The 9,806-nt window shown below is 61.0% G+C and overlaps 1 protein-coding gene across 1 annotated transcript; it reads left to right on the top strand.

The window, feature by feature from the left end:
- Nucleotides 1-4,377: 4,377 nt before the first annotated feature.
- LOC308227810 (POU domain, class 5, transcription factor 3-like) lies at nucleotides 4,378-8,156 on the top strand (the record flags this gene model as incomplete). Its single annotated transcript, XM_080630672.1, has 5 exons — nucleotides 4,378-4,860; nucleotides 6,257-6,368; nucleotides 6,700-6,830; nucleotides 7,381-7,545; nucleotides 7,770-8,156. 5 exons carry the CDS (start codon nucleotides 4,378-4,380, stop codon nucleotides 8,019-8,021), a joined length of 1,143 nt encoding a protein of 380 aa, XP_080486798.1. The 3' UTR covers nucleotides 8,022-8,156.
- Between the last annotated feature and the right edge of the window lie 1,650 nt (nucleotides 8,157-9,806).

Genomic DNA, 9,806 nt, shown 5'->3' with positions numbered 1-9,806 from the left:
GCGGGGGGGCCACGGTGGCCGGGCTGTGCTGGTGATCGGTGGTGCTGCGGGACCGGGGCCGCGGGCAGAGCCCGTCAGCACACAGCACCTTCACCTGTGCGCTGCTCCCGGCCCATGGGCTGCTGCTTCCCCACACCTTTGTTGTTGTATGTAGTTCTTTTAACAGGAGATTTTATTAAACGACCATGTTTGAGACCCATGCGAGTGTGTGGTGTGGGGGCAGCTCCCTGGTCATGGTGCTCCTCTCAGGATTGGGGAGGGATGAGGTAGACAGAGAGGGAGGATGCTGTGGGTCCCCCATCCCAAAACCTTCCCTGGGAATAGCGAGCACAGCCATCCCGCCTCTGCCCCCAAACCCTTCCCAAGGGATTTTTCCCAGACCAGGCAAGAATCAGAGTCGATTTTCTCACTCCAGTGTTTGCCAGGAGAGGATTCCCCAGCAAAGGGCTGCGTGGGAGCCCCCAGCTGTGCCTGCCCAGCCCGCACCCAGCCCTGCAGCACCCAGCACCCACCCACCCCATCACCCCTCACCCCAGAGGCCCTTCTCACCTCCATGGGGCCAGTAGATAAGGGCTATCCTGTCCCCGCATTGTACTCTCCTGGCCCTTTGATCACACCAGCCCCCCATCAGGCTGATACAATCTCGTCTCCTCCTGGTTTCAGCAGCCCCAGGGTGGCTAGTGGGTGCTGACTCACCGGCAAAGCACCTGGGCACCCTTGGGGGTGCTCAGCTCAAAGCCACCCATCATCATCACCATTATCGTCAGGACTATGGCAGCATCGTAACCCAAATCACCCGGGACTGTCCCAAGGCTCATACATGGGGACACCCAGCCTTGCACCCATGGGGAGACTCTCCTCTCCAAATTCATCCTTTGCTCTCAGGGCCCCGCAGCCTCTCACAGCATGCCCAGGCTTTTCGGGAAGCCCTGAGTCAAACATGGTTCCTCCCAGGAAGACCCTCTGCCTCAGGGCACCGCAGTAGCAGGAGCCCTTTCTCCCTTGGGGAGTCGTGTCCTCATCGCATCCTGGCATGGAAGAAACATTGGTCCTGGGACACCAGGTCTGTGCTGCAGACAGCCCAGGACAGCCCTGGGCTGGGTGCAGGGTCTGTGTTCAGCCACAGCATGTCCATGCCTCAGTTTCCCCAACTGTCCATCAGCAGGAGAAGCAGCCGGGGTGTTCAGGCACTGCAGTGATGCAGGCGATGCCCCAACTACACCCAGGCTCTGTAACGCAGAGGCCTTTTAACTTCCCTGGTGAGACACTGGCACAGGGTGCCCAGAGGAGCTGTGGCTGCCCCATCCCTGGCAGTGTTCAAGGCCAGGTTGGACACAGGGGCTTGGAGCAAGCTGCTCCAGTGGAAGGGGTCCCTGCCCGTGGCCGGGGGTTGGAGCTGGATGAGCTTTAAGGTCCCTTCCAACCAAAACCATTCTGTGACTATGAGGGAACAGAACTGGACCAAAATATCCTCCTATGAACTTTCCATCCTGTCCACCCAGACCAGCTGCAGCCAAGCAAACTGTGGTGCCATGGAAGAGCTTCAGCGTTCCTTCAAGAGATGTGGCTTCTGAAGCTGAACACACTGCCCAGACCTTTGATGGACCCAGGGTGAAGACTGGGGCTGGCTCTGACCGGAGGATCAAGGTGAGATTGCTTCAGGCATGAAGCTCAAGCGCACCCAGCACAGCCCCAACTGCTTTTCCATCATCTGCCACAGAGAGAGGGTGGGTGGACAGTGACTAAAGCACCATCTGCAGTCATACACTCTCTTAAAATCTGATCTCCACTCCAAAACAGCCTCAAAACAGTGCACTCAGCAACAGGACATGCAGACGTGCAGCTCTGTCCTCCCCAGCCTGCTGCCACATCAGCGAGCTGGGGAAGCTGGACACATTTCTTTCTCCTCCCTTCTTCCTAGCAGGATCTCACTTATCCCTGGCTGCATTAGACCACAGAGCTGGGCCTGAGATCCATCCTCCTGAAGCAGGCTGGAGTCTCTGCTCCAAATATGTGGCCAAACACAGCCATTGGTGCACAGGGACCCCACACAGTAACCGGGGACCACTCACAGCCCCCCCAAAATCGCCCCATTGAAATGTAGGGGGGGACATACACTGAGAACCCCTACTGACTCCCTCCACATCCCCCAGCTAAAACCATCACTGCCACAATGGGCCCTGCTCCTACAAAGGGGATGGTTCAAAGTCAACGTCTCCCTTCCCCTCCGCCTGTATATGAAAGGGAGCAGGAATGCGTTTGAGGCCTGTGGGGCTGAGAGGGCTGGGGGGGCTTCCTGGGGGGATGGAGAGAAAGAGCAGGTTGGCAGGAGGAGGGGGTCCAGCCCGGGAACAATAAATCAAAGGGAAGGGGAGTTACTGCCCAGCCAAGGATCTTCTGAAACCCGGGGCCGCAGCGGGAGCCCGGGAGGAGCAGGGTTGATGGCTGCCATTGGAGTCCCGCAGAGACACTTCCTCTGCCCGCGGCATCCCAGGAAGCCCGATGCAGAACAGCCCAGGGCCCCGCTCTGCCCTGGGCATGGCTGATGTCAGCACCCGCACAGACAGAGCCTCACCGGGGCAGGGCAGAGGTGAGCCCCCCAGTGGGTCCCACAGTCCTGGGGCTTACTCAGGGTGCCCCATGTCCTGTCAGTGCTGTCCATGTCCCCTCATGGTTGCCCACATCGTTTCAGGATTGCCTACATCCCCACTGACTGGCTTTTTACATTCTCTTGTCTTGTTCCTGGGGCTGCTCAGCATCACCCACCCTCTGCAGAGCAGACTGGCACATATGCCACCAGGACTCAGGAAGGGATTTTAAGTGATTCCAGCTCAGCCACTTGGTTGGTTTTTGTTCTTTTTCTCCCTTATAGGTCCATCATGCAGAATTCATCCTGCCCCGAGGAGCTGTGGCTGCCCCATCCCTGGCAGTGTTCAAGGCCAGGTTGAACGAGGCTTGGAGCAAGCTGCTCTAGTGGAAGGTGTCCCTGCCCGTGGCAGGGGTTGGAACTGGATGAGCTTTAAGGTCTCCTCCAACACAAATCATTCTATGATTCCATGACCAAGGAGGGCTGCTCTGCTTCCCCCGTGTGCAGCAGTGCCGGGGGCTGCTGCTGGCACTACGAGTCCCAGCACTCCCAGGAGCCAAAGCTAGTGCTTCATAAGGAGCACTGAGCGCCTTCCCCCAGCTGTCCCATCCCAGCGCCGCGGGGGACGCTCCTCCAGCCTATCTCTCTGGCATATCTCCAGTGCCAGACAGCAGCAGGCTGCCGGTAATCCGGGTTAATAAACAGGGAGCTGTGCTGGCAGCCGGGTGGCCACTCACCCTGCTCCAGCTGTGGTCAGGGGTACCCCGGAGCATCTGACAGGAACTGGGCTGGCAGATCCCAGCAGAGGCTGATGGGGCAGCAGCGTCGGGATCAGGGAAGCTCCCAGTGCTGTTGGAGGAGGGAGGGAATGGGGAAATGGCTGGAGCTGGCCCCGATAGCGCCATTGTGAAGGGCAGTGTGAGGAAAGCCCTTAAGATAGAGAAAATATCAAGCATGCTCCATTGTGGAGCGATGGGGCTGATAGCCAGGGCTGCAATTAGCTCCCGGTGGCACACCCAGAGTTTCGGGGCCTCTCTGCCTGCAGAGGCCTCCAGGAAGGACATGGTCCCTCAGAGTCATTGCCTTCCTCTGTGGGGTGAGAAAAAGGAGGACAGTGGGAGTGAGAGGGAGCCGGGGAGCTCCATGAAACATTCTGCAGGACACCCCACGGTGTGTGAGGCCGCACCTGGGACCAGGTGTTGCAGAGGGGCAGGAGGGGATGGCCAAGCCCTTGTCCAGCTCGATGGCACCAGCATCCTCAGGACAAGGGGTTGCTGCGGCTCTGGGTAGGCTGCGCCCACCGCATCCCAGGCCGTGGCTGCTGCCCAGAGCAGTGCCGTTCCCTGCCCGTGCCTGGACCCGGCGACACTGGGAAGCTCCCAGGTGGGGAAACGCTGGGGCTGATGCTGCGCCAACACTGGGGGATGTGAGTCCCACCGACCACCCCAGAGTTGGGGCGGGGGAAGCTCTGCCCTTCGCCGCACATGGGGCGAGCGGAGCCAGAGGGGCACAAGACCCCGCAGCGGAGCACTCCCCACCCTGCGGCCAGACGGGAAGGAAACAGACGGGTCCCAGCACCCAGCCCACCTCCCATCGCACCTGCCCCCCACCCTCAACCCCTCCCGGGGGGATCAAGTTCACGCCCGACCCACCGGTGCGGGGCCAATGGGGCCGGGGTCCATTTCCATACGGCCCAGCACGGCCCCGCCGCCCTCAGAGGCCCCGGTGGCGCCGCAGCAGGGAGGCAGCGGCCGGCAGCCCCCACATGGAGCCCTAGGCCCGCGGGCAGCATGTTCAGCCCGGACGGGGGGCTGCCGGCCGCCCACTTCGGCCTCCTGCCCGAAGCCGGCCCGCCCTTCCCCCGCGGCGGCTTCGACGGGGCGGCCACTCAGCCGCTCTTCTTCCCTTTCGCCGCCGATCCCGAAGCCACCCGCGATCAGCCGCCAGCCCGCGCCTGGCTGCCCCCCCCCGCGGGGCCGCCCGCCAAGGCGGAGGCGCGCCCGGTCCGGCCCTGCAGCCAGCCCTCGCCCGAGCCCCGCACCGCGGCTTGCTGCGGGTCGACCTGGACATCCCCGCCCTGGGCCGGACCCGCGCCCCCCGCGACCGCCGCCCTGCCCGGCCCGCCCTTCCCCGTCCCCGCTGCCTTCCCCGGCCCGCAGCTCTGCCCCGCCGCCCTGCAGCCGGGCTCTGGTGGCTTGTCGGGGTTGGGCAGCAGCGGCAGCTCCAGCGGTGCCGCCAGCGAGGGCGGACACTCCAGCGACAGCGGCGACGAGGTGAGACCCGACGGGACGGGAACAGGCAAGGGCTGCCCTCCGCCCGGCCAGCCCCGGCACCCCTCGCAGGTACCGCGCTCCCCTTTTCCTGCCCCCGATGCCGCTGCGGAGGAGAGGGACAGAGCCCGGCCTCGCTGCCGTGACGCCCCGTCGGGGCAGGGACCCGCTTGGCCGCTCTCGGGCATCGCTGTTAGCGGGGACCCCGTCGGTGCCGTCCTGCTCGTCCGTCCCCTCCGTCGGGTGCCCCCCTTCAAGCAGGCCCGTCAATTCCTTCTTCCGCGGGTGGAACACTTCGGGGAGGCTGTTTTGGGGGAGAAGGGCGGTTTGGGGGACTCGGGGCAGCTTTTCTTCTGCTGATCGCCCCCTACACGCTGTGCCAACCCTGGACGCTCCTCCCGTGGCTTCGTGGTTACCGGGACGGGCAGATCCAGCCCAGGTTTGGATCGGGGGCAGCGGTAGTTCTCGTGTCTGGCAGTTGAGGTTTCGGTTTGGTTTCAGTGTTTTTAAGCCGCAGCACAGTATTAGCCCGTCCTCCCGGGCGGGCTTCGCGGGCGCGTCCGCGCGGCTGCTGCGTAGGGCCGGAGCTCGATCGGTGCGGGCGTCGCGTCCCGGAGAGCAGTCCCCGCTTTGGTGGGGGCTACGAGGAGCTGCTTTTCCCTGCTGAGGGTCGCCCCGTGGCGGGGATCCTCCGGGGTTCCTGCTGAGAAGTACGGCAGGAATTCAAACCTGAAACTTAAGTGGCAGGAGGGAGATCCGAAATTGCGCTGCCAATATGGAAATCGGGTGAAAGATTCCAACGTGCGCCCGCAGCAGTTGAAGGCTGCGCTGAGGGAGGAAGGGAAGTATAGGGAAAAGCAGCCCTCCTGAAGGAAAGAGCTGGGTTGTGGCACGGAAGTGTTGGGATCCTGCTGGAGTCATGGGCCCTTTCATCACTCGCTTCACCTGAGGCGTTTCACTTGTCCCGGGCGCAGGGGTGCCCCGTCGGGAGGGCGGTGGGTGCGCACCTCCGGCAGTGCAGAGCTCGTGGGAACGTGTCGTGGGCTGAGGGGACGTTCCCAGGTACGGTGGGGCAGAGCTCTGGGTGCTCCCGGGCCCGCTCTCTGTCCTTGGGCCACCTGGGCGTGGGGGGGGAAGTCCAGAGGGTACGCAGGGGGTGCTATGTACGGCAGGGTGGGGGAGACATTTTGGAACCCCTGAGCAAAGCCGCTCTTTCAGAAATTGGGGAAAACCCTCCTGCCACCCACCCCATCGTCCCCAGCACCCCATTGCCCAGAGCTGGCAGCGGCTGGTGGGTGCCGAAAGCTCCACTGAGCCCTCCTGTCCCACACTGACCACCCCACACCGGCAGCCCATGGGCAAGGGCTGTCCTCTCTCAGCTTCTCTCTGCCCCTGCCAGGATGCACCAACCTCGGAGGAGCTGGAGCAATTCGCCAAGGACCTCAAGCACAAGCGCATCATGCTGGGTTTCACCCAGGCTGATGTGGGGCTGGCTCTGGGCACCCTCTACGGTGAGCACCCACTGGGGGGAAGGAAGAGGCCTTGGGGGGATGGCTGGGGGGAAATACCTGAACAACCTGCAAAGGAGGTGGCAAGTACCAGTCCTGGGGCTCCTGTTAAGTACTTGCTTAAACCCAGAAGGGTTTGAGAACAAGGAGCTGATTTTAAATGGCTGCAGCTGCTTCTGGAAGAGTGTTGCAGTGATTTAACTCGATGTTTAAGCATCAGGGAGAGTGCCTTGCCTTGTTCCCCATCCCGAGGGACAGGGGATGCTGGAGGGGGGGCTCTGAGGGGACTTGTGGGGGGCTGGAGCAGTGTGTGATGTCCTGCCTGCCCACGCAGGGAAGATGTTCAGCCAGACCACCATCTGCCGCTTCGAAGCGCTCCAGCTCAGCTTCAAGAACATGTGCAAGCTGAAGCCACTGCTGCAGCGTTGGCTCAACGAGGCAGAGAACACGGACAACATGCAAGAGGTGTGGGGCTGGGGCAGGCTGGAGCCAGGGCACTGCACACTCATGAGCCCTCAAGCTGCAGCTTCTCCCTTTCTTTAACATGAGATTTTTGGGAGGGGAGAGGAAAGGAGCAGCAGGTACTTTGTGCCATAGCAGCATCTCACTGCCCAGGCACAGCTGGGCTCCTCCTTCAACCCGGCTGTGGGAGGAATCACTGGGTATCGCCTGGTGCCAGGCTGGGGAGACCCCAAATCACCCCCCAGAAACCTTGTGGTCCCATCTTGGAGCAGGCAGGTCCTGCTGGAATCACAGATAGGCTGGAGATGCAGCTTGCTGCTCCCTGGGGGGATGCAGAAAGACATGGACATGTGCACCTCTACACCTCTACACCGCAGGTGGTGGTGGGATGCTGGGAATGGCAATGGCCTTAGTCACAATGGGGTGATGCTCAGTGGACAGTAACAGGGACAAAGCCTGTCCCCATCCTGCCTAGAGCACATGTGTGTCCAGATCCTGGTGGGGACATCACTAGCCTTGTGACCCAAGTGCGTGGTTCCTCTCTCCTTTTCAGATGTGCAATGCGGAGCAAGTGTTGGCCCAAGCCCGGAAGAGAAAGCGCAGGACCAGCATTGAGACCAACGTGAAGGGGACACTGGAGAGCTTCTTCCGCAAGTGTGTGAAGCCGAGTCCCCAGGAGATCTCCCAGATCGCTGAGGACCTCAACCTAGACAAAGATGTAGGTTGGAGGAGTTTGGAGTGCAGGTGTCCAAATGGCCATGGTTCCTAAGCACTTGCATCCAGCTGGTTCAATACTGGAAGCTGTGGGAAAGTGGCCATCCTCAGCCTGCCCCAGGAGGAGCTGTGGCAGGGTTTGGGCTCTGCTGTGGAGATGCCACCTGCAAAAGGGTGTCCTTGTCACCCTCTCCCCCCTCACCCTGCCCTGTCTCTCCTCTCTTGCAGGTGGTCCGGGTCTGGTTCTGCAACCGGCGTCAGAAAGGCAAACGGCTGCTGTTGCCCTTTGGCAACGAGGCAGAAGGGGTGATGTATGACATGAACCAGCCCCTTGTGCCCCCCGGCCTGCCCATCCCGGTGACGTCCCAGGGCTACAGCCTGGCACCCTCCCCTCCTGTCTACATGCCACCCTTCCACAAATCTGAGATGTTCCCCCCCGCACTGCAACCTGGGCTCTCCATGAGCAACAGCAGCCACTGAGCCAGGGCTGCGCAGGCTCCGTGGGGCAGCTTTTCCCCAAGCAGGCTCAGGCACGGCCCCGCTCCGGGGCACTCGCTGGGGTGTGCAGGGCAGGGGAAGGGCTGGAAGCCTGGCACAGGGATGTCACCCACTCCCTGCGATTGCTCCCAGCCCTTTCCAGTTAGGCGAATTTACTGGTTCCAGCAGCATCCGACCTCTCCTGTAGGGCAGCTGCCCCACTGCACCCTGCTGAAGCCATGTGTGCCTGGGGTGCTGAGTGGAGCCATTTGTGCCCAGCTGAGCTGCTCCTGTGAGACCCAGATAAAAGTGGGGTTTAGGTGATTTGGGGGATGGGGGGGAGGAGGGGAGGGTGGTGTTATTTTGTTATTTTTTTAATTTTTTCTTTAATTTTTTTTGGTCGTAGTTCTTAAAAAGCCAAACTCTCTGTAGTGATTCCTAGTTTCCCAGCTTGACTCCTCCCTGTCACACAGAGCGGGGCTGGGGCGCTGTGCCAAGGGGCTTTGCCACCCTCACCCAGTGGCACAACAAGGCTTCACCCATCCGTGGGTGGGCTACTGCTGGGGCTCGTTTTGAGGGTGCTCGACATCACCCCGGGTCCCCTGTGCCCTCTCCAGTGTGGTCCCTCTGCCTCAGCATGGCTGCCCCAAGGATCATCTTTCCTGAGGGGCTGATACCATCCTGTCTGTGCTGTGAGCACCCCTGTGCCTTTGAGCCTGCTGTAGTTGATGATGATTTCTATTTTTTCTTAATTATATTCCCTCTGACAATGAAATAAATATCGGTTCTTTGGGGCCTGAGAGCAAGTTAACCCTTTCCTTGCCTCACTTCATCCCTGCTCCTGCATGCTGCCAGTAGGCCAGCCTGGTTGGCTCTGGGGCAGCACGGTGAGGCAGGACCAGAGCACCCAAATAGGGTGGAGGAGTCCCTGTCAAACCAGCAACACACAGCTCTTTGCTGCCCACTACTAGGACAGCGGCAGCTTGTTGGATTCCGTCATCCCCCCCTCCTGCCCCCATCACCCTGCACCCAGTTGGAGCTGCTGTTTTTCCATGGCTGCTTTTGGGAAGGGTGGGAATGAAGCAGTATCTTGATTGCAGGCTGCTCCAACAAACACTGCACCTCACAGGGATGTGGTGGGAGCTGCAGCACTCCATGCCCTGGGGTGGACAGAGAGAGGAACAGGAAGTCTGGACTGCCCTTGCCATGGGGCTGCCAGTGGACAAGGTGGGACTGGTGGACAAGGGATGCTCCTGTGCATGATCTGACCATAGTGGCTGTGCCAAGTGGTGTCAGCCCAGGTGAGCATCAGGGGCTGAGCTGTTTGAGATTGGGGGTGCCAGACCAGCCAGGAGAATCGAGCATCTGAGAGATGACACCTTGCTGTTCACTGCCATGGCCTCTGCAGTCTGGTTTGGCACCAGGCTGTGCTCCTGTAGGGAAACTAGCTTTGGAACAGGCTGCCCAGGGAATCATACCTGGAAGTGTTCACAAACCATGTAGGCAAGGCCCTGAGTGACATGGGTTAGTGGTGGCCTTGGCAGTGCTGGGGAGCAGTTGGACTTTATGGTACCAAAAGTCTTTTCCAATCTGGTTGAGTATGATTCTAGGAAACTTTTGAAAAGTCCCTTCCTGGGTTGGGCTGCCAGTAAATGGGTTTGCTCTGGGTCTGGCCCCAGCCTTGCTGCCATGGCCCTGACAGGAGTGGGGACCCTGCGAAGGCTGAGGTGCACACACCAGGCTGGGTACCAGCCCCATGTGGTGGGATCCCCTTGGCTCGCCCTGTGT

Source organism: Psittacula echo, assembly GCF_963264785.1.
Source record: "Psittacula echo genome assembly, chromosome: 16".
In the NCBI taxonomy this organism is placed as follows: domain Eukaryota; kingdom Metazoa; phylum Chordata; class Aves; order Psittaciformes; family Psittacidae; genus Psittacula; species Psittacula echo.
Note: the sequence above shows the minus strand (reverse complement) of the source record. Positions and strands in the feature narration are given on the sequence as shown.